Source organism: Chionomys nivalis, chromosome 3, assembly GCF_950005125.1.
Source record: "Chionomys nivalis chromosome 3, mChiNiv1.1, whole genome shotgun sequence".
Lineage (NCBI taxonomy): Eukaryota > Metazoa > Chordata > Mammalia > Rodentia > Cricetidae > Chionomys > Chionomys nivalis.
In genome coordinates this window covers 114,730,335-114,756,345 of record NC_080088.1, presented here as the reverse complement: position 1 = coordinate 114,756,345, position 26,011 = coordinate 114,730,335, and the positions used below count along the sequence as shown (strand labels likewise).

At 46.8% G+C, this 26,011-nt stretch overlaps 1 protein-coding gene across 10 annotated transcripts in view; it reads right to left on the bottom strand.

Moving 5' to 3' along the window:
* Positions 1-26,011, bottom strand: part of Cit (citron rho-interacting serine/threonine kinase) — a 173,985-nt gene that overhangs the window by 27,951 nt on the left and 120,023 nt on the right. For all 10 annotated transcript variants that reach the window (XM_057763551.1, XM_057763552.1, XM_057763542.1 and 7 more), the window contains 6 exons: positions 17,935-17,988; positions 11,463-11,660; positions 10,492-10,685; positions 8,160-8,295; positions 5,906-6,010; positions 423-563 (listed from right to left, as the gene is read on the bottom strand). In XM_057763551.1, coding sequence (XP_057619534.1) covers positions 423-563; positions 5,906-6,010; positions 8,160-8,295; positions 10,492-10,685; positions 11,463-11,660; positions 17,935-17,988 — 828 coding nt within the window. The remainder of the gene's footprint in view (positions 1-422; positions 564-5,905; positions 6,011-8,159; positions 8,296-10,491; positions 10,686-11,462; positions 11,661-17,934; positions 17,989-26,011) is intronic.

The following is a 26,011-nucleotide window of genomic DNA, read 5'->3' as shown; positions in this document are numbered from 1 at the left end:
CCTCAGACACACATCCCATGCCAGACCTCCCAAATAAATAAGCAACCAGTAAGTATATGAAGAGTAAAAATACAAACGGATGCAGATTGTGGATACTACGGAGAGATTTTTCAACTTCAAAGAGTGTTTGTAAAATTTCATAATTTAATGTTAGAGAAACACAGGCAGCATACGAACGAAGGACACTGACAACCGCAAAGGGGCGGGGAAGGGGAGGAGGGGGAGGAGAAGGGAAGAGGGACGGAGGAGGAGAAAGGGGAGTAAAAAAGGAGAGGAAGAGAAGGAAGGGGAGGAGACAGGGAATGAAGGTTAGAGGGGAGAAGGGAGGAAGAAGGAAGGGGAGGGAGAGAAAGAAGGGGAAGGAAGGAGGATGAAGGAAGAGGAAACAATAGCTGTCCGCAGCGCCCCCTGCTGGCCCTCACCTGAATGTTTTCCAGCTGATACTCCAGGTCACTTCTTTCTGTCTTCAGCAGATCCGCCCGGTCCAGAGCCTCCTGCAGCCCTTGCGTCAGGCGGAAGATGTGGCTCTTCTGCAGGTCCATCTGCTGCTGCAGCTTGGCTTGCTGGGAGGGAGAGTGGGTGGCAGGAGGCTTGACAATGTGCAGAGCACTGCCTCCTTCCCACCGAGGCTCCCATTCCCCAACTTCCGGCGTGACACCGAAGTCCCCTTATCAAACCACCTCCTTCACCTCCTTCCAGAATTGCTGGTGGTTTTCTCTTCCAAGTCAGGAGGGCGTGGCTAAAAATGTTTAAAGGTTCTCCTGAAGGCACATGCCTGTAATCTCACACTGCAAGGTAACAGGAAGTCCAGGCCTGCCCGCTCTGTGCTACCAAGAAAGCCATTTTGGTACCTCAGAGCAAAATACAGAGCTGACAGCGAAGCGGTGAGAATCAGTTACATCTGTCCCACCTGGGGGTGTCTGCGACCTCAGTGGATAATCAGGAAAGCTACACAGGCCGTATGGTGTGCACAAAGACAAATCCCATCAGCCCGACTGGAGCGCTGCCCTCGAGCACATAAACAGCCACACTTAGAGGACACATCTGCAGTGTGGGGACAGAGAGGAGCCCAGCTGCGCAACAGGATTTGGTAAACCCCAATGGAAAAAAATCAGGTTCACATGCTAGAGCTAGTGTGTGTTGAAAAATCTCTCCAATCTTTACGGTCTAAATCTGCCGGCCCCTCCCTAAAATGCGTTTCATTTCATCTAACCCCGGGTTGTCATGTAAACACAGCCAAGGTGGCCCACAGAACCTCTTCCTGATGGTCTAAACTCTCTGCAGAAGAAAGGAAAGCAAGCTAAGAAAGCAAAATAAAGATCATCCTGGGAGCTTTCAAACAGTCCCAGGCAGATGCCCCAGTCCCCAGCCCCAGCAGAATGGGGGCCACAGTGGCCTCAGACTGGCTGGCCCTCTTACTTCACTGTTTTCTGCCTATGTTTTACTTCCCATTTGAATGGCAACAGCTGCCAGAGGCATCGTGCTATTGTAAGTTGAATCTGGACCCTGCCATCGCCTAGATCCTGGCTTAAATCTTGCTCATATTGCCTTGCCCAGCCCTCGCTTCTTCCTGAGTGGGTGTAAAACCCCGACTCCCTGAGTGACAAACTGAACAGTGCTTGAATATCTTATATCAGGGAATAAGTGCTTGGTTCTGGTAGTCTCTGTTTGTCCTTCTTTCTTCTCTCCTTCTGATTCAGCGTTCTTCACACTTTACCCTCTGCCTTTTCTACCTACCCAGTCACACTCGCTGACCCGGCCAACTTGTTGGAGAGATTAGTGAAGTAAAGCTGAGTGTTTCTGGGAAGGCCCAGGGCAATTGATGGAGTCGCATGTGACAGCGGTACTACTGGAAGATGTAGAGGGGCAGGAGGCGTGACCCCCTGGAAGAAGAACAAGCACTATATCTTGCCCTGAAGTCTCCTCTCTCTCCTGCTCTACATTCTCCCGGCTGTCATGGTGTGCACGCCTCCAAACCCTCCCCCAGTAAAGATGGACGGTTCCTCTGCAGCTGCGCGCTAAAGCAGATACTTTCTTCCTCGAGTTGCTTAGGTTGTGTGTTTTGCCACAACAAAAAGTAACTACTAAAGTGCATAGCCTGGAATTTCGAAAATATACCAGAGTCAAACAACAAACAAAACCCACGACAGCGACAAAGAGGAAGGCAGTTTACATGCTGCCAGGGGGCAGTTGCGGCCCTTCAGGCTCAAGTGTTTTCCTTCCTTAGTTTCCTCCACGATTTTTAGGACATTAATTAGTGAGCGGGAACCAGGGAAACATGTCATGGGCACAACGGTCATTTGGTGACAGCTGGGCTAAAAATATTTCTCTAGACTAAACACATCAACTGTCTGCTGGCTCTCCAAGAAATAACCAGATAAAAGTGATGTTTGCGCTCTATGGAACGTTACCCAAGGCATCTGTCCGCTGCCCAGAGAGAGGCAGAGGGAGGTGTGTTTGTGGGCCAGCGTCCCCCTGGGAGGCAGACTTGGCGATGTGCTTAGACCTGTCCAGCAGCTTTACAGGAGTGACAAGAAGCTCATGACAGAACTGGAGCAGGAGCGACTGCGGTGAGCAAGAAAGATGGTCAAAGCTAAGAAGAAAAAGTTGGGTAGGATGGCAGTTTTAGAAGATCAACTGAATAAATATGGGCCACAACGATGTTCAAGAACAAAGTTAGTGGGCAAACAGGTGTGACTTCAGAGGTTAATGAGCGTCGATGGCGTGATTAATCAAAGAGCCAAGTAACGGTCAGGGTTTGCTGAGCCCAAGGGAGAGACAGAAATACACGGCTACATACAAACCTTCCTCCGCCCTGGGTAAGTCATGAACCTTAACCAATGAGCAAACGGACATCCATCTCGGTTATGACTCCCAAAGGACTGACGTGGGAGAAAAGCCATGGTAAAATCTGTCAGGGGAAATTAGTCGCGAGAGGAATTTGGGCTGGAGACTAAAGATTCTTAAGTCGGAGACCAAGTTAGTTTCTTTGCCGTCTCTGTCCCTATGGAGACAACAGTTTGGTGGGGGCCACACTTAAGAAGCGTGTATCGCACCCTGGATCCCAAACATGTTCTGGACAGCAACAACAATTAATTCTTTTTTTGTCTTATAATGGTTTTTGATGATGTGTGAATCCCTACTCAAATCAGTGTTGGCCAGATGTCTACTCGAACATCTACCCATGAGGGGCAGACTGGGAAACTGAAAATGTTCTCCTAAGTCAGAAGCGAGAAGGTGGGGCTGAGTCAGGCTCCCAGAATGCTATTCCTGGCTTTGCCACTGACTCACCATGTAACCTTGGACCGAGCACAGAGCTGTCAGGGCCAGCGTGCCCTTCGCAGATGGAAAATAGGACACCCGGGAGCCTCAATTATTTCTGTCCTGTTTCTGTTTCCAGCTTGTGCCTAATTGTAGGAACATTGCCTATTCATCCCGGAGAAAAGACCACCTGGTAGGCTGATGGTTTCTATTACAGGTCAAACATTCCCAACATCAAAACCCCAGATTCGAAATGTTCCCCAACCCAAAACTTCTTGAGTAGAAAATGCCACAACTGATCTCATGTGATGGGTCACAGTCAAAATGTGGGCATATTAAAAATACTGGACAAAGACTGCTGATGGAGTCAGGGCTATGCTGCTGGCCCAGAATGCATCAGGCCCTGGACTCGAGCCCCAGTAGCAAACACGATCACAGTCTAACATTACCGCCAGTCCATGTGTACACGGTATCTGTGATGGGAGGGAATCGCATGTTCATATTTGGGTCCTATCCCCAAGAGATTCCATTATTTATACATGCCAACATTTCTTTTCTTTTCTTTCTGAGACAGAGTTTCTCTGTAGCTTTGGAGCCTATCCTGGAGCTAGCCCTTATAGACCAGGCTGGCCTCGAACTCACAGAGATCTGCCTGCCTCTGCTTCCCGAATGCTGGGATTAAAGGCGTGTGCCACTACCGCTCAGAACATGCCAATATTTCAAAGATCCAAAATCAAAATTACTTCTACTTCCAAGTATTTTAGCAAGGAATAGTCAACTTATACAGTGAATTTCATTATATCTGAAGAATTTCATTCATATATGTTTGTACATACTACATAAAATTAATCACTTCATTTTTTCTTTTTATTTATGATGCTAAGGATCAAACTCTCGGTTTCTTACATACTAGATCATTTTAGCTATACCCTCACCCCCATCACGTGTAGGAGGGCAGTTGGTTCCCTCCTTCCGCAATGACCAGAGATGGAACACAGGTCATCGGGATTGGGCACAAGCACCTTTATCCTCTGAGCCATCTCACCAGCCCCAGCTCAGCTCTGGAGACAGGGCTTCTCACTGAACCTGAAGTTAACCGTTTCAGCTACGCTAGACAGTCCCTGGGCAGCAGGACCCTTTGATCTCTGCCTCCCCAGCACTGGGGTTATAGGTGCGCCACTGCACCAGCTGTGAATGCAAACTCAGACAGATCCTCATGTCTGAGCAGCGTAACTCTACCTACTGAGCCATCTTCCCAGCCCCGATCTGAGCCATAAGTGTAGCTCAGTGGCATTGAGGGCATTCGTACTGCTGCACAACGGCGCCACCATCCACCTCCAGAACTTTGCCAAGCGTCCAGCTGTGCCTTTTAAAGTGCGACTTTATGGGACATCTCATTGTAGGCAGCTATAAGACCTGCAAGGTCTTCACTACGCCCCTCGACAGAACAGCACAGCCACGTCATAGCCATCAGCAGAGCGCCTCAGGAGCTCTGACCACGTCATCATCGTGGGACTCCAGCTTTTCACCAGGTATCAACAGGAAGTGCATTTGCCCTTGTGGGTCAAGGTGAGTGAGGAAGAATTGTCATTGGCGATGCCTTGTCTGAGACTTTGGCTGGGGGTGGGAAGTCTTTACCAATTTAAATAGCAATTTTCAGAGTTCTGACAAGAAAAGACACGAAATCACAGAAGGGATGCATTTAGATCAGTTTGAGCTTGACATCCTGTGTCTCAGAATCAGGAGAATTTTTTCTTAATTGAATTAAGTGCATGTTCAAAAGTCCTCAAGAAATTTGGTACTCAAAAATCTGATCACATCCTTGCCCTGTGTAGGAAGCTAATTTGCATGAGTGTTCTATCAACATGAAACTTAATATGCTTCAACTATCAACTCTTAGAGGCAATCTAACTCAGTCTTCACTCAGCCCTGAGCTCACTAAGCCCCTACTGGGCATATACTAACTCGGATGAACGGTAGTCTCTATCAGGCGCCATACAATACAGGAAGACACAAATAATGGATGCTCTGGCCTTCAAGACAAACTCTTTTACTAGGTTAAGCAATAGGAAGTGTTATATGGTCTCCTTAGGACTCTACCTCAGAAATTCTAGCTTCAAAAATCTGAATGTCTAATTTGGATCCAATCGCCTGAATATAACAACTTACTTCTTTCAAAATCTTAGCTGAGGGCTCAGGCGATGCCTCAGTGGGTAAAAGCAGTTCCTTTGCAAAAAGGAGGCCCTGAGGTGGAATTTCTTCCACCCGCCTAAAAAAGCTGGGTGTGCTGTGGATGCCAATAACCCCGGGGCTGGAGCTGGTCTAGTCAGACTGTGGAGCTTCTGCTTCCCTGAGAGGACCTGTCTCAAGGCAGCAGGGTGCACAGCAAGAGACGAAGCCACCAACATGCTCCTCTGGCTTCTACATGCAGAACACACAAGTACACAATCCCACACATACACATGTATGCAACACACACACACACACAGACACACACACTCACACATACTCTCTCACACACACAGTGTCACATACATGCATGCACACAGACACACACGCATCGATGCATGCACACACACACATACAGACAGAGTCACACAGACACACATGCACACTGGCTTGTCCTTCCAGGTGGTTCCCTCACCTCCTCCAGAAGCCTCTGCTTGAGCTCCCGTTCCGTCTCCAGCTTCTGCTGTAAGCTCCGGGCGTTCATCTCGAGCATGGCGTGCTTCTTCTCCAGGTCGTTGAGCTGGGCATTTGGAAAAATTGGCCATGACGCCACATTTGGGAATGTTAAAGGGCTGCAGACTTTGTGAGATGTTCCCAAACCTTCACATGTAAAGGATAAGCACGGTCTAAAAGTCACAGGTTTTCATTTGGAAAAAAAAAAGGGCCGAGCGGTGGTGGCGCACGCCTTTAATCCCAGCACTTGGGAGGCAGAGGCAGGCAGATCTCTGTGAGTTCGAGACCAGCCTGGTCTACAGAGCTAGTTCCAGGACAGGCTCCAAAACCACAGAGAAACCCTGTCTCAAAAAACCAAAAAAAAAAAAAAAAAAAAAAAAAAAAAAAAAAAAAAGGACAAGTCCACACGACAAATATGAGGACAGGCATCCCCTCTGTGGGCCACGTGTCACTGCACCAAGTTTTAAGAGAGTGGCTGCTCAGCTCACTGGTCATGTTTTGCCTAAATTTAATTAAATGATCATATTCTGAGGGTTCACAAATATATGATAGCTGTTGGGATGAAAAGATGGACAATCATTCCCAAGTATCCTTAACCTGGTCCAGAAAGGCCGAGAATGTGGCTACCGCAAGGCAGCTACCATGAGGTACACCCACGAAGGACAATGGCCTTGTTACAGATAAGATAAAGTGGTGTCAGGATATCTAGACACGTAGAGGTTGACTATTGAATACTACAAGAATAGCCAACTAGACTAGAAAAGCAGCAATCAGCTAAACCCAGAAAGGTTCATTTCTCAAGACAGTAAATGTTTACCAATCTTGACCAGCTAGACTCCGCGTCAGAGCTGTCCTTGAGTGCAGAGTTATAGCCTTGAGATCAGGGCTTCGGCTTCTGTGAATTTCCAGTAAGAAACTAATCACAGATGTCCATAGAGATCTATGTTCATCACAGTGTTATTCATGGGGGGGGGGGGGAAACTTGGATGAAGCCCAAATTTTCTGTACAGAGGCAATGCTCAAATTAGATGCCTGTGTGCAATTTTAGTTTTTCAGAATTACAAGTCTAAAAAATATTAATAAGCCAGGGAAAGCCTCCAGTTACATGATTTTTTTAAAAAAAGATGTTAAAGTATATAAATAGTAAGAGTCTAAAGTTATAAAAAATGTGTGTATGCACATGTCTGCGTGCATAAGATAAGCAAACAAGGTAATTGGGACCAGCTTTTCTTTTACTTTTCCTGTGATTGTGTTATTTTTCCACAGTGGCCCCAAGAAATGACTTTTATAAACATGAAATAAAACCCCAATTGCCATTTTATGTGCACATATGTGAAGAGGAAACAAAAGTTTCTCTGATATCTCCTTTTGCTATCAAGGGTCTAGTCTACATTTCTTCAAGTCTGTTAGACAAAAGCACCAAACACTGGCGCGTCACTGCAGGTATATGGCAGACCACAGGGCGTGGACAGAACGCATGCACGCCTGACGTGACACACTGAGGACTTGTGTGCATGTACTGTGGTCTGAATTGTCCCCCAAATTCTTATACTAGAAACTTAATCTGACTTAGGTGCGGATGATAGCTGGAGGCGGGGCCTTTTGGATATCAGTATTACATGAGGCTCTTAAGGCGAGGCCCCAGGGAGGCATTAGTGGCTTCCTACATAGACGCTTAAGCTGGCCTGAGGAGCTCTGCCTCACCACGCAGTATCTGCCATCAATATGTCACAGCAAGAGGGACCTCAACAGATACAACCATCTTGGACTTTCTAGCCTGTAGAACCATTAGCCAAATATACTCTTTATAAATTAGCTGGTCCCAAATACTTGGTTATAGCAAGAGAAAAAAAATACATGTGCCTACAGTCACACTACAAGAACAAGTCATTGCTGCCACTTCTGCTGAAGGAAGAGCAACAGGAGGCGTCTGAAGCCTTTTAGGAATAAAATAGCATTGCGTCCCCGGCATTGGACTTTTGGGGCCCAGATAGGGAGATGTCAAAAACTCACCACCTATGCAGGATAACCTGGGACCCAGCACACCCAGCTATGCCATCGCCAACCAAGACTGCCCTGAGGTGAATCGTGTCTGGCATTTTTGGAGCAAAGGCATGCTTATGAAATATGTTTACCACACGCTGTACCTGAATTCAAGCCTGCCTTAGAGGAAAGGAAGACGTTTCCCTGCAGGGAAAGACGGGATGGGTGCTAACCTTGTCGGACAGGCTCTCAGCTTTCAGCTTCTGCTCTTTGAGCGCCTGCTGCAGAGCGAGAATCTCGGCCTTGTGCTCCTTCACTGCCAACTCCACCACCTGGCGAGACTCGGTGATCCGCTGATCGGCTCTCGCCCTGCCAGAGAAGAAGCCCAACCGTGTATTCTACCTCTAAATGCTGTCTTCCTTCCCTACAGCTTCCAGAGCAAAAGTCTGACCCATTTCAGACTTGGGTTAAAATCGCCCTGGAGCAGTAGAAGCTCCTGCGGGGACTGACTGTGGAAAGGCTCGGGCTGAACAGGAAAGTCATTCTCAAAAGCAACTGGACTAGATGGGGGTGTGTCCAGAGTGACATAGATGCGTGCAGATGGCCCCTCCCATACCGCCACCAAGGAACCAGAGTGTGCGGTAGACCGCGACCGCAGGGGGACCCCATTCGAATCTAAGTGACCACCTTCTCCCCTTAGGGCGCAGGCAAGACCTAAGCGTTTTAAGGGCTCATAGAAACTCGAAACTGATGAATGCATCCACTAAATAAGACAAAAATTCAAATGTAAAAGGGAGGAAAATCCATTCTTCTCCCACATCTAAGTCCTCTATTTTCCCACCTCTGCACCATTGGCTTGTGTGAGACAATACTCTATTCCAGAAATTCTTAAGTCATCCTGGAGAACCCATGCGTGGGCTCCATGACCCTGCCCTAGCTCCTCTTCTTCCTTGTTCTCCACTGCTCTGCAAGCAGGCAGTACTCTCTACTCTAGGTGACAGACGTCCAAACAACTGGAAGGTGACTCTTGGCTTCTTAGGATGAGGGTTACATAATACCAAACAAGAGTGGAGAAGCAGGCCGGACCTCTCACCATCGCCCGGACACGGAATGAAGCAGTGCACGCACCTTGCAGGTGTGGCTGTGTATCTCTCCATTCCAAAGCCAGATCCACCCCCACATTCCCGACTTATCCCTGACAGACAGAAGTGGGGCTTGAGTGTGCTCTGGAAGGTATCTGTGGGGGAGTGGCCAGCACTTCCGTGGAACCTCAGCCCTGGGCAGCGGAAGGAAGGGAAGGGACAGGTTTCTAAAACAGCAGTCCCTCACATCAAACACACAAATTTGTCATGAGCCAACTGCTGCTCCCAGTTTCTCTCTTAATTTCAGAGTTCTCATCTTTTGTATCCCATCTTTTGTATTTCAGCTCAGCTAGGAAGCAGACCATACAGCCAGCATATTTTATTACAAAGTCCATGGCCACCAAGTAATCGCTGGGGATACAAAAGTGACTGACGCAGTCTCATTAGGCTACCTTGCTTACGGGATACAGAGACCCACGGGGAGGTTACATCAGCAGGGTTCTGAAGGATAGATACCACATAGGAAGAGACATGAAGTCACCAGCTAATGTTGGCCCATGTGAAAAAGTAAAACACGGGGCTCTTGGATTTCAAGGTAGTTTCTGGCCATCTTATGTAACATGGTAGAAAAAACAATGAGTTGCCATGGGTTACACACTGAGTGCTAGCACCCTTCAGTTAGGTAGCACATTCAATGAGAATGGTACTCCCTGAACTGTGATGTCCAGCGGGAAGGGAACTGAGAACTGCGCAGGAATATTTAAAAGGAAAAGACAGGAGATAAAGTGGGGGGAGGAGGGAAGGAGGAAGGGAGGGAGGGAAGGAGGGAGGGAAAGGGGGGTAGGGAGGGAGGGAGGGAGGGAGGAGGGAGGGAGGGAGAAGGGAGGGAGGGAGGGAGGGGGGAGGGAGAGAGGGAGAGAGAGAGAGGAGAAGGGGATGGGTGCAGTTCCATGCTCACCCCAGGGGACACTGGGTAACTTCTAGGATTGTTTTTAGCTATCACAGCCTGAACAGTAAGTTGTTGCTGGCATCTAATAAAAAGAAACCAGGCAAATGCACCCTATCCTAAATACAAAGCACCCCATACACACATAATGAGGGAATGCCCAGGCAATCCAAGGCATCAGCGCTCTAGAGCAGAAGGAAGTGAAAGAGTCCTCATGACCAGGATTCAGATAGTGGCGACCTCACTACTAAGGTGACACGGTTGGGCTGAGAATCTTGGGAAGGCTATTTCTACAGAAAAGCGTGGGCATTTTTATTAGCCTTGTTCTGGGCCTCTGCAGGATTCATGTGACATTTGCCAGATTTTCAGCCAGGATGTCCACCCCTCCTTGGCTCGCCCGACACTATGATGGTCATTACTCTGAATGTCCTGCGTCCAGGGAGATAGCGCGGGACAGTTGGTGGCCTTGTTCGATGCTCTGGGGGGATTCAGGTGTGATCACCTGGCACTGGCTCTCTACGAAAGGGGACGTCCCACCTGCTCTGCTTCTCAGTGTCCAGCATCCTCTGCAACTCTCGCACGCGACACTCAAACTGGGACTTCTCGTCCCCGAGGACGCTCCTCCAGGCCTCCCACTGACGCTCTTTCTCCAGCAGCTCATCGTTTAGCGCCTCCAGATCCATGACCTGTTCCTCCAGCATGGTGCACGTGGTCTTCAGAGCCTCCATCGTCTGCAAGTCAGGCAGGGAGCCCTGGAGGTGACTTTTGTCAAAGAGCTTCAGAAGAGCAGAAGTTCCTAACCACAGACTCACAGACAGGTCGTTTCTCCATCCCACAGCCCAAGGGGACCAGATAACAACAGACCAAAGGCCATCTATCCACACTACCATCTGAGAGGTACGACCCGAGGGGGGGGGGGCATGACGACACCTATAATCTCAGCACTCAGAGAAAGAAGGTCAACAGTCTACTGTCAGTCTCTGCCACACTAGTAAGTTCTGGCTAGGTAGGGCTACACAGTGAGAGCCCATCTTTAAAAACCAATCTATCCACTTCTAAAGATTTCTTATTGTTATTTTTATTGTGTGTGTGTGTGTGTATGCCACATGTGTCCAAGTGCCTACAGGGTGTGTGTGTGAGAGAGTATATATATGTGTGAGTGTGTGTTCCAGTCACACTTATGCAGCTACCTACAGGCGCTGGAAGATGATATCAGATCCCCTGGAACTGGAGGTTACAGGCTATTTGTGAGCCACCATGTGGGTGCTGGGAACTGAACTCACAAACTCTGGAAAAGCAGTAAGCACTCTTAACTCCAGTACTCATTTTTAAAAGCCATTTTAAAAACCATAATCCAGGATTTATTTAAAAACTATAAACCAGGATTGACAGGAAGCCTGCTTGCAGGAGCCTACTTGGTCTTGGACCCCCTCAGAAAGAACACTCCAGATCCTTCCAAATCCCTCTGAGGGTCGTCCAGGATCCGAGGGCCTGGCCTCTCCTCTTACTTGCTTCTGGCTGGTGAGCTGCATCTCCCTCTCGGTGATCTCACGGCGGAGATGGTCCACCTCGCTTCGCAGCTGCACAATCTCGTCGTTGGCACCAGAGGCCTCGTCAAGTTGTTTGGATAAATAGAAGTTTTGGTTGTTGAGTTCAGCATTGTCCTCGGTCAGCTGGTTCAGCTGCTCCTCCAGGTCAGTGATGACCTATGGGGTGGGGGTGGGGTGGCAAGAGGGGACTTAGGTATCAAGAAAGGTCAGTGGTTCGGAAAGCCGCAGCAGGATAGTGTCACATGGCATGACAACGGGGACCGACATGCAGGTATGTGACTCGATGCCCAACTCAGGCTCCCGCACCGGCTCCTTTCGTTAGGGCAGGCATTCTGAGGGGAGGCGTCTCCTTTCTCTCTAACTATGATACATCTGGAAAACATGGCAAGAGCCAATCACAACCAAGCACTAAATGGATGGGCCAGCTGGAATGAGATCAGGTTAATAGCAGAAGGGGACACAGGCCAAGGAGAGAGGACTGTCTGAGAATGCAATCATCTAATCAAACCAAAATCGACCTTGACACCTACCTACAAAACACTACCTGCCGCTGCACACAGCCACGGGCTTAGGAAGCCAAATAAAGTTTTATCAGGGAAGAATCACAATGAAAAGCGTCATTTAAATAAAATCACAGGCAGTGAATTTAATTCTGTGTAACAAAGATGGGGAAGAAATCTTAAGAGAAGCCTGGCTAATTCTGAGGATACAATACCACATCACGATGCGGCTTAATGGGTTCTGCTATGCAGTGAGTTCTCCAAGTCTATGAAATTGTCATTTTATTGAGAGAGATTTAATCTGGTTTTCCTAAATTATTTCCCTGTTCAATGGCAGAACGGCTTCCATTTCAGTGCGTTTAGCTTGCCTGTTCTCTTTGCCGAGGCTTAGCATCAGTGCTTGTAGAGAACATTTATATAAAATACTTTCGAAGTTTAAGGGTAATTTTCTCATAATAGTTAGAATACAGCACGTGGGACATAAATTAAATTTTATGTAACAAAAAGAAGTAAATTAAAAGGAAACATCTTTAAGCCTGCGGTTATTAACTGTTTCGGGCTTCTGCGCCTACAACAGACATACTTTTGTGACCTGTGAGCATTGCTAGCATGCCTAACCCCTTATCTCAACTGTCTTGAGCAATTTAAAAATATAACAGTCTTCCTATGCACACAGAACTAAAGAACATAGATAAGACTCTAAAAGCCCATTTGACCGAGCAGCAAGCCTCTCAGGACGCAAGTGGTCTAGAACCTGTGTGAACCATGTTGGCAAGGGGCACACCGCAAGCTGTGAGCAGGCACCTGGACGAAACAGCTTCCTTAGAAGCCTGGAAATGGCACCGTGTGCCGTGCAGCACCTCACGGTTTGCCTCAAGGGTCCCTTTGTCACACTTCCGGTGCCATGGCTTAATTGAGATTGACAATTCCACACACCCCACCTGTCTTCATCCTACACAAAGTAACCCCACCACCTGAGGCTCTTCCCCTAAACAGTAAATGTCTCCAGTTAACGGGAGAACTGGGAGCAAACTGTTTCACTTCCTTCTGCCCCTTCCCCAAAGAAAAAGAGCAGAACGGGACAAACAAGCAAGCTTGGAAGATTCCGGAACGCAAATGAGTTTGTACTTGGGTAGGTTTCCCCATCTGTGACATGGAAATAAATACCATATTTACTCTTTTCCTTTAAATTTATTTATTTCTATTTTATGTATGAGTGCTCTATGTATAAGCCTGCAGGCCAGAAGAGGGCATCAGATCCTATGATAGATGGTTGTGAGCCACCAGGTGCCTGCTGGGAATTGAACTCAAGACCTCTGGAAGAGCAGCCAGTGCTCTTAAACCCTGAGCCATCTCTCCAGCCCCTAAATTTATTCTTGATCTTTTATTTTTAAATTGTCTTGTAGCTACTCAAGTCCTGCGCTGTGAGATATATATGGGATATAAATTAGTGACCAAAATGGTGTTTCATTCTGAAAAACCTCTTGGGGAACAGACCAACTGCAGAAAAATCTATTCACAGAGAAAATATAATTTCCTCGCCATTCACAGTTTATATTTAAGCTTCTGGGTACCTACTTCCTTTCTTTGATTCACAGGAAAAAAAAAATACAGATTATTATGAACCCATTTCTGTCATCTTTTCTCTTTTTCCCAAATTAAGATTATAAAAAGCTAAAGAAGAAACCTGTGAAAAACTAATGAGGTGGCCAAGTCTGGGCTCCTCCCTGCTTGAGGTAGGCCTGCTAAGGAGCAAAGGTCCCTCCATTCCCAGTGTCTCTGGCCTCTGTTCCCAGCGTCTGATTGTTGTTCTGAATGTGTCACTGTCTCCGTTTTCTTCATTAGATGGGGGTAACACGTGTGCATGCGCGCACAGGGCTCTGAAGCATTTCCACTTTGGACTGTCCATCTGCCCAAGTCAGAACGCACCGGCTTCTGCCCTTTCTAAGCAGCGAGGTGAAGTGTGAGACACATCTCTGCCCGCTTTACTGAGGTTACAGATACTGAGCTGGCACGAGACACGTCACCAGGTTAAAGTATAACGAGCAATCCCTCCACCTGTTCTTTGGAGGGTTATTTAGTTTCATTTTACAGGTGGGGAAGTTGGGGAACCAGGAGACTAAAGGACTTCACCAAGGGCACAAAGAGGCCAAACCTTGAAAGCAGCTCTGAAACTCAAGCTCGTCTCTTACCCCTCCACGATGCAGCTCAGAAACCGAGGACCCAGATACACTGACTGCTTTGGCCTCTTTTGCTTTTGTTTCTCTGAGACATATGTAGCCTAGACTGGCCTCAAAGTCGCCACAGCCTCCTGCTTCAGCCTCCTCAGAGCTGCGATTGTGGACATGTGCCAAGATGCCTGGTGTCATGCTTGCTTTTGGACCAGGTGATATGCAACAATTCTTAGTTCAACTTTGTGGCCATGAGTAAACTCTTTCCACGCTGAGGGCGGATGGTCTGTTTATTGACAGACTTAGTTATGGGAGTTCATTAACTTTTAGGTCCCAAGAACAGAGGGTTTTTTAAAAAAAAAAAAAAGATAAATAGAACGTCTAATTGTACTTCACAGTGAAAAAAAAAAAGACAGGGCAGAGGGCAGCTTCCCCACATGGAGGCCAGCCAGGTTTTCTTGTAGGCTATTTTGTGAACAACAGATCTTGGTGCAGTTCTAAGAGAGAACAAGAACACAAGACTGTCTACTCCTGGTGTCAGGAAAAGGAATAGAGGGGACACACACATGCACAGCTCTATCTGGAGTAGCCTGTCACTTCTCAAGTCTACCCTCTGACCTGTACATGCGACCCCTCACACTGAACTAGAAAGGACCGGTGTCGTGTTAGGCGGCAGGAACCAGGCAAACAATGAGCAGCAGCCGAAGGCTCAGGACCCAGCCTATTTTAACGCCTACTTTCCCGAAGGCAGCTATTTGCATATTATTTATTTTTAATCTTATAGCTGACAGATTGATTCATAATTAAAGCTGTGTCATATGCTTGCCCACCAACTCCCCTCTAAAACAGACACAGGGAGGGGTTTAGGTGCCAGATTGAATCAAATCCTTTTTTAAAATCCCTTCAAAACATAGAAATGGTTTGAGCCTGGAAGTCTCCTGCCCCCGGCTCTGTGAAATTGCTAACCAGGCGCTCCTCGTGACTAGGTTAGGATGGAGCTCTTACCAGTGACACAGGGGACACTTCCTAGCAGAGGCCATCTTGGACAGCATCCAGAGGGAAGGACACCCAGGACAAGATCCTGCATCTTTAAAGCTGCCTTGAACTTTACTGTGTCACTGAGACCCACTACTGTGGTTAATGTCTTGAAGTAGAAGTTCCCAGAGTTTTTAAAGTAGAAAGGCCATTTTTCCAAATCAGAGATTATGGTAGGAACCCGAGGTAACTGCAGAAGCCAACAAGGCTTAGTCCTCTCTGTGGGCCAAGCCTGGATGTGTCTGTTAGGTGCCTCATCTAATACCACAGGAGTCCCTGGAGGTGCTGTCACCCCAACACCAATGGTTCCTGCTGCCAAGGTCTTACTGATTCTGAAACTCAAATACTTCCCAGAAATGGACAGTTTCCCATCGTCCCTCATCCAGAACCCAAACCACAGTCATTGACTGTCAACTGGAAACATCAATGCCACGCTGGACACGAGGCTATAGGCTAGCCCCATTTTACAACAAAGAAATGGGAGCTTGGGAGGATGGTATAGGACAGGTTGCTAGAGGTCGCTTTAGAATACGAACCCTGTCTGCCTGACTCCAGAGTTCGCGGTTTGGACCCCTGTGTCTCCCTCTGTTCTAGTTAATATGTGTTAGATGCCCCCCGCCCCGAAATTTGGAAAGGGTCCCATAGGCTTTACCACAAAATACCGGTGGTAAAAAAAAAATAGAAATAAAACTCAAAAAGTATAAACATTACATAAGCTAAACCAAAAATCAAACTAATTTCACATACTGGTAGGTTCCCTTATGGCCAAACTTGCAATTTTAAAATTGGTGGCCAGGCTTCACAAAGTAACATGTAAACCTTTAAGGGTGTGTGGGGGGTATGTTTCTTATTCCCACTCTGCTGGTTTCTCGTGTGTTTACACATTTCAGAACCCCTGAAGTCTAGTCTATACTGATCACACCTCAATCATACATGGAAAGCTCATTTTTAACTTCTATGGTAGAAAACCAAAGAAGTAAAAAGAGGCTGTTAGGCAAACGGAACAGATTTGCCGACTGACACATTTTAAAGCCATTCAAGCTTGAGGAAGAGTTAGTCACGTAAAGGAGGCACAGCTCGTGTCTGCTGCTATTGATTAGATAATTGATCGGTATCAATTTGTAAAAACTTATGATTTTTCTAGAAAAGAAAGTGTGCTGTTTAATGTGTCTCATAATTTATTTATTTTTCTTTTCATTTAATCTTGTTGATTTAGAGTATTTTGAATGAAAAAATACTTATATTTTTATCTATTAAATTTATCAACTTTTCTCTTCTTCATAGGCTCCTTGTTCTAAAAGATACTTTAAGTACATTCAAAGAATCTCAGGGACAGAATGGTGACCTTTGCCTGAAATCGAAGCACTTGGAAGGCTGGGGCAGGAGGGTAGAAAGTCCAAGGTCAGCCTGGGCTACAAGGTGAGGTCTTATTTCAAAATAATTGAATAAGAAAGAAAAGAGAGTCTTCATACAAAAATCTGTATTTTATTACTCTGTGATCATTTATAAGCACGTTTGTGGTATAAATTACTGGGGCAAAAATCAGGAACTAAAAATACTAGGTGGACAAGTACAGAGTCCACCAGTTCTTCAAGGACAGGCATGTGGAGGCAGGACCGTTGTCCACCACATCTGGACACACAGACCAAAACTGCCTGACAAACCATTTCGTGACCTAGCAACTCCATGGCTGATCATATGCTCTCCAGGGATCAGTGCTCGCAGTTACCCAAGGACCTGCACAGGAACCTTCCCTAGCAGGACGGTGCGTGCCCTAAGACTTGTGACAATAAAGGAAAGAAGTACACGTGTGTGGGGGGGATGCTTCTGGAAATCCACAGGCGTATGTCGTACACACAGGGACAGGACCACCGAGGACCGAGAAAGTCAAAATCCACAAAAAGACCAAAGATGCAGAAGCACAAATAAGGACAGCGGCCCCAGCTCCTAAAGGGGCCTATTTCTGTCCTTCATTTTGATCAAAAATAGACTTTGCTTCTTCACCGACTTGACTAGATTATGTAACCTGTGAGTGACGCTCGTCTGCTGATAGAATTGCTCCACAGAAGTGATGTCACCCACAAGGGTCCTAGATTGTGAATTTTCATATTAAAAAGATGATTTTTTTTCCCTATTAGGAAGACAAACTTTCTTGGTCTACAGGAGAACTAATTAGCCTTTCTTCTTGCCAAAGGCCACAGGATGGAAAAGCCACATGGGAAACCAGTCCCTGACATTGGGACAGTTTCTTGCCCAGGTGGGCCATGGACCCTTCCACGCTGGAGAAAAGAATGAGCTACCTTGAGAGCTTGGTTGGAGCTACAGAATCTATCTACAGTTTCACAGTGAGGGTGAAAATGAAATACTTTGGCTTTGGCTTTCTGTTTTCAGATAAGTTCTCATCTGTAGCCCAGCTTTGCCTCAATGTCCTTTGTCCTCCTGCCTCAGCTACCTATACAGGTACGTGCCCCACACCCAGCTAGAAGAAGAATTATTTGACTATTTTAACTATCCTAACTACCTTCCCCTCCCAAACCTAAAGAACAGTTTTCACATCCTTAAGAGCAGTAGCCCCCTGAAAAACTAAAACAAAATAAAAGCATTGTGGTCTTCATGCTGCAAGAGCGTATGGAAAATCAGTCACCAATGCAGTAACATCACAGAGAGCCCTCCCCTTTGCCTTCTCGGCTCTTGTCTGCTCATCTTTGGCTTGTTCATACTCACTGTGCAGCTGCTGCGAAGGGCATCAAATTTGCGCTGGATTTCATCTCTATGCGCCTGAAAGGTAAGAGGTACGTTATAAACCTTTCACAGGGTTGGATGCAATTCTACATGCTATGGGTCGAATACAGAACCCAGCGATTTGCTTGCAAAGCCAGGTGCACAATTGCAGCAGCCCCAGCATCCGCTTTGCAGAGGACTAATCGACGAAACCATCCCGGCATCAGCAACAAGTAACAGGGACAAACATTCCTGCGTTAAGGAGTACAGCCACTCAGACCGCACCACGACACCAGGCAGGTGCTTTCACCGTCATACTAACACCGGGGAGAGCTGGGGAAGGGGAAATAAAGGATCACACTTTTACTCTTCCTCATCGGCCCTAAACCAAATCCCAGCTCTGAAAATAGGAGTGACTGTCCCTCTTCCCACCAAATGACCCCTTCCTAGCCTGGGAGATGGACAAACAGAAGACAGACAGACAGACAGACAAGTATGCACGCACGCACACATGAGACACTGTCAGGGAATAAGTAGAATTTTTTTTTAAATTAAAGATGCTGAGATTCATACAACCTCACACTGACCTGGGAGTTAACACCCCGACTTCTCTGAGGCAAAACTATCCTAAAATTGCAGTATTTCTCCTATAGTTTGGATCTTAAATGCCACGCAGAGGCCCTTGTGTTAAAGGCTATTACAGTCAGCCTGTGGCATTAATGGGAGGTGGTAAAGCCATCAAAGCATATGACTTAGCTAGAGCTGAACTTAGGCTATGGGCAGTTCTCGAAGAAGATATTGGAGTCCTGAATTAACTAACTAACTAACTAACTAACTCACTCCCTCTCTCCCTCCCTCTCCTCTCTCTCTGTTTCCCTGCTGTCAGAAATAAACAGGCCCCCTCCACCATTTGCCCCATCTTGACAACATTAAACTGTAACAGCCCAGCGATCACAAGCTAGAATCTCAGGTGAATGGCGTGAATGGCGGTAACTAACAAGGGTATTTTATCAGAGTACTGGAAAGCTGCCTGACACAGTTCCTATCCGCACTGAGATAGGGCACACTCACACGCAGCCCATGCCTTCATTCTGGTGAAGGAAGACGGTGGCAAAGACCCAAGGAAGAAAAGGACTTCACACAGTGCTGAGTGGGCAGAATAGGGTTCCTTAGACTCTGACCCAGTAGCAAGCAAGTCAAGGAAGAATTCAGCCTGTCTGTTTGCTGCATCCCATTAAACAGGAAGGGCTTGGCAGAGACAAAACGAGTTTGGTGGTAAAGGCAAAAGCTGACTTCAAAAGTTTTAGATCTATAATCCATCCAGTTTAACAGGTCTCAGTTGCCACAACTTTATGTAACATTTAGAAAAAGTGCGATCAATTAAACCCTGGCATGTTCGTGTATATATATGGCTCTAAGATACATCTTGACTTGATTTACCTGAGAACTCATGAAGTAGAGTCTGTAGGGTCTGCATCCAACCAACTATGAAAAGAAAATATTTTGGGGCACGTGATGGTTGGTTTTATATCAACGTGACACAAACTGGAGTCATTCGGGAAGACAGAGCCTCAACTGAGAAAATGCCTCCATAAGATTTGCCTGCAGGCAAGTCTCTATTGATAATGCAGGTGAGCCCAGCCTCTGGGCAGGCAGAAACCAGGCTGAGCAAGCTAGGAGGCAGCGTTCCTCCATGGCCCCAGCTTTAGTTAAGGCTTCGAGTTCCTGCCCTGACTTCCCAGGATGATGACTACAAGCTGTAGGATGAAAGAAACATTTTCCTCCCGAAGTTGCTTTTGGTCATTGTGTTTTATCACAGCAAAAGAAGCCCTAACTAGGATAGGGCAGGGGGAGCGCTGGCACTGAATATAAACATGGGCTTTCATTGTTCTCGAGACAACAGTGTCCTATCCTCACAGCATCGATACTGTATCAGTATTCTAAGCAACCTAGAAATGGTTTACAGCAAAGAGGACATACACAGGTTCAGGTCATTGCCTGGGACAGGCTGAAACATCTGCTAATTTACGTACCAGTGAGAGGTCCTGAAAATGAACCTCCAAAGATGACTATATATTCTCTCTTGCATTGAACTGCAAGGAAAGACATATTTTTCTTCTGAGTTTTGGTCAGTTTTGGGAAAAAAAAAAAAAAAAAAAAACAAAACAAGAAAAAGGGCGGGGGAAATGTTCAGGAAGGCATCTGGGGCTCATTTGAAGTCCAAAAACCTAGAAACCAAGGGAAGGAAGAAGAATGTGGTCTTCTAGCTATTGTAAGAGTGCCAACACCGGGCAGTGGTGGCACACGCCTTCAATCCCAGCACTTGGGAGGCAGAGACAGATGGATCTCTGTGAGTTCAAGGCTAGCTAGGAATATAGAGCAAGTTCCAGGACAGGCTCCAAAGCTACAGAGAAACTCTGTCTCGAAAAACCAAAGGATGCTGGGATGTTGTGGGAAATCACAGATCAAAATGAAACAAAGGGATTAAGGAGCAGGAAAGCCCCTGAGGAGGGCAGGGTTACTAGCCGAGAGAGAAATGGTGGTGATTCAGAGAAGTGTGGCAGCAGAAATCAGAAAAGTTTAGAAAGGACAACTGAAAGGGCATGAGGGGAACGAGGGACAGGGAGACCCAGGGGACCTCAGACCAGAGAGACAGTGTAGATTATAGCACCAATTGCTTAACTGTGAGAGCACAAAGAGCCATCTAGTCTTAGGCAGAGGCAAAAGGAGTCATTTTCTTAAACAAAACAAAATTTATTCTCCATAAAAGTCTATGAGACAACTTAAAAATTTTAGAACTATGATGTTCTCTCTAATATGTCCATTTTCCATTTATAATAGGCTATATAAAGACATGTGAGATAGGGGGCTGGAGAGATGGCTCAGAGGTTAAGAGCATTGCCTGTCTTCCAAAGGTCCTGAGTTCAATTCCCAGCAACCACATGGTGGCTCACAACCATCTGTAATGAGGTCTGGTGCCCTCTTCTGGCCTGCAGGCATACACTCAGACAGAATATTGTATACATAATAAATAAATAAATATTAAAAAAAAGACATGTGAGATAGAGACTAGTACACCCAAAGTCATAGCAATAGAAACTAGACAAGAGAAAACACAGACAAAAATAATAATAATAATAAAATTGTAAAAAGAGTTTTAAAAGTGAACAGGGAGCTGCAGAGAGTTGAGACAGCGGGAGCAATACGCACATTAACTGGGGTCTCTGAAGGAGTTTGGGGTGAGCTGGAGAAATGCCGCAAGAAGCAATGGCCACAAACGTCCAAAGTTGTTCAAAGCTTTGACCCCACAGACACAAGAACTTCAAAAAACTCTAAACCTAAGAAACACGAAGACAATTATTCTTAAGTGAATTACATTCAAATTGCTTAAAACTAGCAATGCAACAAGGGGGCTGGAGAGATGGCTCAGCGGTTAGGAACACTGCCTGCTATTCTAGAGGTCCTGAGTTCAAATCCCAGCAACCAACCACATGGTGGCTCACAATCATCCGTAATGAGATCTGGTACCCTCTTCTGGCCTGCAGGCATACATGCAGACAGAACACTGTATACATAATGAATAAATAAATCTTAAAAAACAACAACAACAAAAACAGCAATAAGAAACTCGTCAAACCAGGCAGAGAAAAACTGTTATACTCAGGGCAACAACGGGAGTGCTGGGAGGCTGATTCCAGGTTGGATGTAACTGTCGCCATCTTAGACCAGGGCAACGTTCATCACCAGGGCTGGGCCCCCATGGGACTGCGACTATCAGCATTCCCCTTCATTGGAGAGGGGAGGGCTTTCCCGAGAACACACAACAGTAAATGATGGTTGAAAGAAGGAAACTCGATAGCATAGCTGCCCATAAGCTGTCCATGGTTCCTATGAGTAACCCCAATAAATTCACTGGTTCACTGAACCAGACATGGGTGGAATGGTCTCCATAGCTATGAGAAAACATCATGACCAAAAGTAACTTGGGGAAGAAAGGGTTTATTTGGCTTACAAGTTCAATCACAGTCCTTCACTAAGGGAAGCCAAGGCAGGAACTCAAGCAGGAGAAGAGGCTACAGGCAGGAACTGGAGCAGTCTTGCTCCCCATGGCTCACTCAGTCTTTCTTGTACAATCAGGGATCACATGCCAAGGGGATGGCGCCGCCCACAGTGGACTGGGCCCTCCCACATCCGTCAGTAATCCCACAGGCCAAACTGAAACACTTCCTCATTTCAAGTTCCCTCTTCCCAGATGATGCTGACTTGTGTCAAGCTGGCAAAAACAAAAACCTAAGCAGCACAGACACACATTAACAAGATCAGATGTTCAAACCACGCTGTGGGAGAGCCGAGCCTGAAGACAATATAGTAGCATTGTAAACATTGCGATAGTGTTCAAACCTGTCTGCTTAGTGCTCTGCAGATAGCAGAAGTATCTATCTCTCCCAAGAGAAGATGAAGGAGAGGCTGCCACTGACAAGGGGGAAAGGGATGTTTCCCCAGGAGAGCCACACTGCACAGAAATCCTTCAGGCAGGACAACGGCAACTTGAAATTGTGTCTGGATGTTGTGTATGTAGACTCAAGCCTGAGAGTTGCTGAGGGTCTAGAGCGAGGGTCCTAACATCATGACCTCGAGAACAACTGTGGATCCAGCCCCTTACTCTACCCCTCCACCCCTGCGTTCTGGTCACAAGGTGAGCAGTATGTGTTCACAGTGCCCTCCCACCACGTGCTGCTTTGACATAGACTCAAACACAAGAAGCCAGTCATGGACAAGAGCCATCAAACCTGTGACCCCTAAACCAGTCACTTTCTCTGTATATGCTAATTGTCTTGGGTTACCATGATGGCAAGCTAACTAAATATATCCAGCAACGACAAAAGACTAACTTGCTGGGGTGAGAATAAATATTTACTTAGCTTTAGAACAAAGCCATCTGTACTACTGTTGAAATCTCATTTGCAGTCAATGACCAAGCAGGATCTGCTCCCATGAGCCTCCTCAGGTCCCTCTGATGCACGCCATAATCACCATGGACAAAAGAGAGGATTTATGGAGAAAGAATGGGCTCTTACATTAATCACCTCTACAACAGGGGTCAGCAAGATTTGTGTGTTTTTTATTTTTTGTTTTAATGGGAGAGATAGGAGACATTTTTGATTTGTAAGCCAATTTGATCTACTTAAATATGTCCGCACAGGGCAAGGGTCACTATCGAAAATATGCAAATGAAACTGGGAAGAGGCCTTGAGCTTATTCTCCAGCACCCACCTAAAAAGCCAAGCTCCCATGAGCATAGCTATAACCTTAGCACGGGGGGGTGGGGGTGGGGGGCAGAGACAGGAGGGTCCCAGGACTCACTGGCCAGCCACTCTAGTCAATTGGCAAATTATAGGTTTAATGGAACACTATTTCAAGAATACTTGATGGAGACCTTTGGCCTCTGTATCCCATGACATACACACGTAGGTACATCCATACATATACCACCTCTCCCTCTCTCCACTTGGTATAAACTCTCAAAATAAATAAGAAACAGAGGGTGAACTCAGTTCTTTCCATGCTAAGGCTCGCTGGGCCACACAGAGGTGCTGAAGCCCTCTTCTACATCCCTATTTGTTACACTTTATTAATAGCAAAGATTCCAAGAAGTCTACACCATTAAAAACTCATTCAACTGTCCCTTGGAATCAGAAATCTCAGTCATGGATGATTCATTCCCATTAAAATTCACCATTATGAGGCATTTGGATCATTTGGACACATCAGACACCAATCCTCACAGGGGCAAGCAGTAACGAGCCGCCGTCATTGATGGGGAGGCATGAATAGAGAATTTAAATCGGGCCCTGGTGTGTGCCAGCATCGCCACCGGCTTTGAGGACCACCCAGCTGAGCCCAGAAAGGAAACAGTAAGAGGGGCTGGAGACATGACTCAGCAGTTAGGGGCATTTGTTCTTGTAGAGGACCTGGATTTGGTTCTTGGCACCAACATGGCTGCTCACAACCACCTTTAACTCTGGTTCCAGGTGATCTGTGACCCTCTTATGGCTTCCTCAGGCAGTGCATGCACATTTTAGACATGCCAACAAAACACCCACACACATAAAATAAAAATTAATAAATCTAGCCGGGTGGTGGTGGTGCACACCTTTAATTCCAGCATTTGGGAGGCAGAGACAGGTGGATCTCTGAGTTTGAGGGCAGCCTGGTTTACAGAATGAGTTCCAGGACAGTCAAGGCTACACAAAGAAACCCTGTCTTGAAAATCCAATAAAATAATTAATAATAATAATAATAAATCCTTTTTAAAAACTGAAAAGAAAATGGTAGGAGATATTGACGTTCCTTTAAACTGGGAGATGGGACCCACACAACATGCATTCAGAGACAGTGATATACCTGAGACAGGCCAAGGAAACCACTGGGGGCTAACTAAGCATGGGGGGGGGGGGGCTAAAGAGAATATTTATTTTCTAAAATTATCAGGGACCCCAGTGAAGACGTTAACATAGTGGACTATGCCACACAGACACGAAAGCAGCCTGACCTCAGGAACCCGCAGGGATGCCCAGGCCCACCTGGGTAGAGGCGTGGCCCCGGGGCCCGGGACACTCCGGTTGTCTCTGGGAGTCTTTGCACATCCGGTAACGGGAAGGAGAGTCATGAGAAAAGGGAAACTGAACTACAAGGGTTGGGACCAGGAAGGCAGCGCTCAGTGCCTAGCCGGCTTCCGGGATCCACAGCCCGCAGGCCTCCATCCTTTCTGGCTCGCACCTTCACTACTCTGCCAACAGCTTACTAATTAACACAAGGCTTGATGTTTGCGTGAAGGAATGAGAGCCTGCACAGATTGACGACTCCAACAAATCAAAGGCGACGGCGTTGGGTTCCGTAATCGCGCTGCGCAGCGAGGAGGAGCTTTTCGTCGGGGCCCGCAGCGTTCTGCCACTTGTTATTCAGCTAAGAGCACGGGGTCAGGACCACAGAGCCACCCGCGAAGCCTTGCTGGTGCATACAGAGCGCATGCCACTTCTCTTTCAGGCTATTCGGGGTAACTCTGACGTCCAAAACACAGCTGTGTGCCACCGAGTCTGCGGGTGCCAGTTCTGCAGGGAGGGGTGGGGGCCGTCTTCTGGATGGAGAGCGGACGAAAACTGTTTCAGGAGGTCTCTAAAGCACGTTGGGTGGTTACAGTGTGACTCTGCGGCACGTGTCTACCTTAACCCAACTTCAGCTTTAACAGGCAATTCCAATGCAAAAGCAGCCAACAGGCTATCCGGATAATGTGAGAAAGGGAGGACAAAGAAAGCACAAAAGTCTCCCGGCCGCTCCGCCAAGCACCGTCAATGGAGAACCTAATGTAAGTGGGTTCCATCTAATTTGGCCCAGGGATGGAGGCCGGACCAGGTGACTGCTCCCTTCCCATCCTGGGAGAGGACCGCCTCTTTGAATTAAGCAATTACAGCCCATTTGAACATTCTCTCTATTATTAAAAACCACCAAGCCGTGAGACTCACAAACCTCCTACAAGATCACTGTAGATCTGGCTGCTTTAATTTGATTGACGCTCATGTTGGATCTAAATGTGGCCCTTGAACAATGAGAAAGTAATAATGTACTGCATTTGTAGCTATTTTCCTTTTCTTAGAAAATACGCCCTTCGAAACCAAGCTAACCAAGTCCTTTACTTGGCAGCCGCATGCTGTCCATAACCAGGTCTGAGAGACAATCAAGATGGAGGCAAAAAGGCGAAGGCTCAGACCTCAGAATGGAACAGAAGCCTATGGGGACAAGGGGGAGAGCTTCCCAGGATATGGAGGGGTTCCCCATGACAGGTTCACAAACAGCTGCTATTCCCTGTCTTCCCTGGACCAAGGTCTTTGGTGTGGGCTCAGCCGCTCATGGGCTGGTGTACCAGCATCTTCAACCATCAGTTTGAGCAAGTTCTACAGTTCATGTACCTTCATGTGTGAGAGAGAGAGACAGAGAGAAAGACAGACAGACAGAGAGAGAGTGCGCGCACCTGAGACTTTAGAACTACGGATGGCTTCTGTTTTCTGGTTTTTGGTTTTTT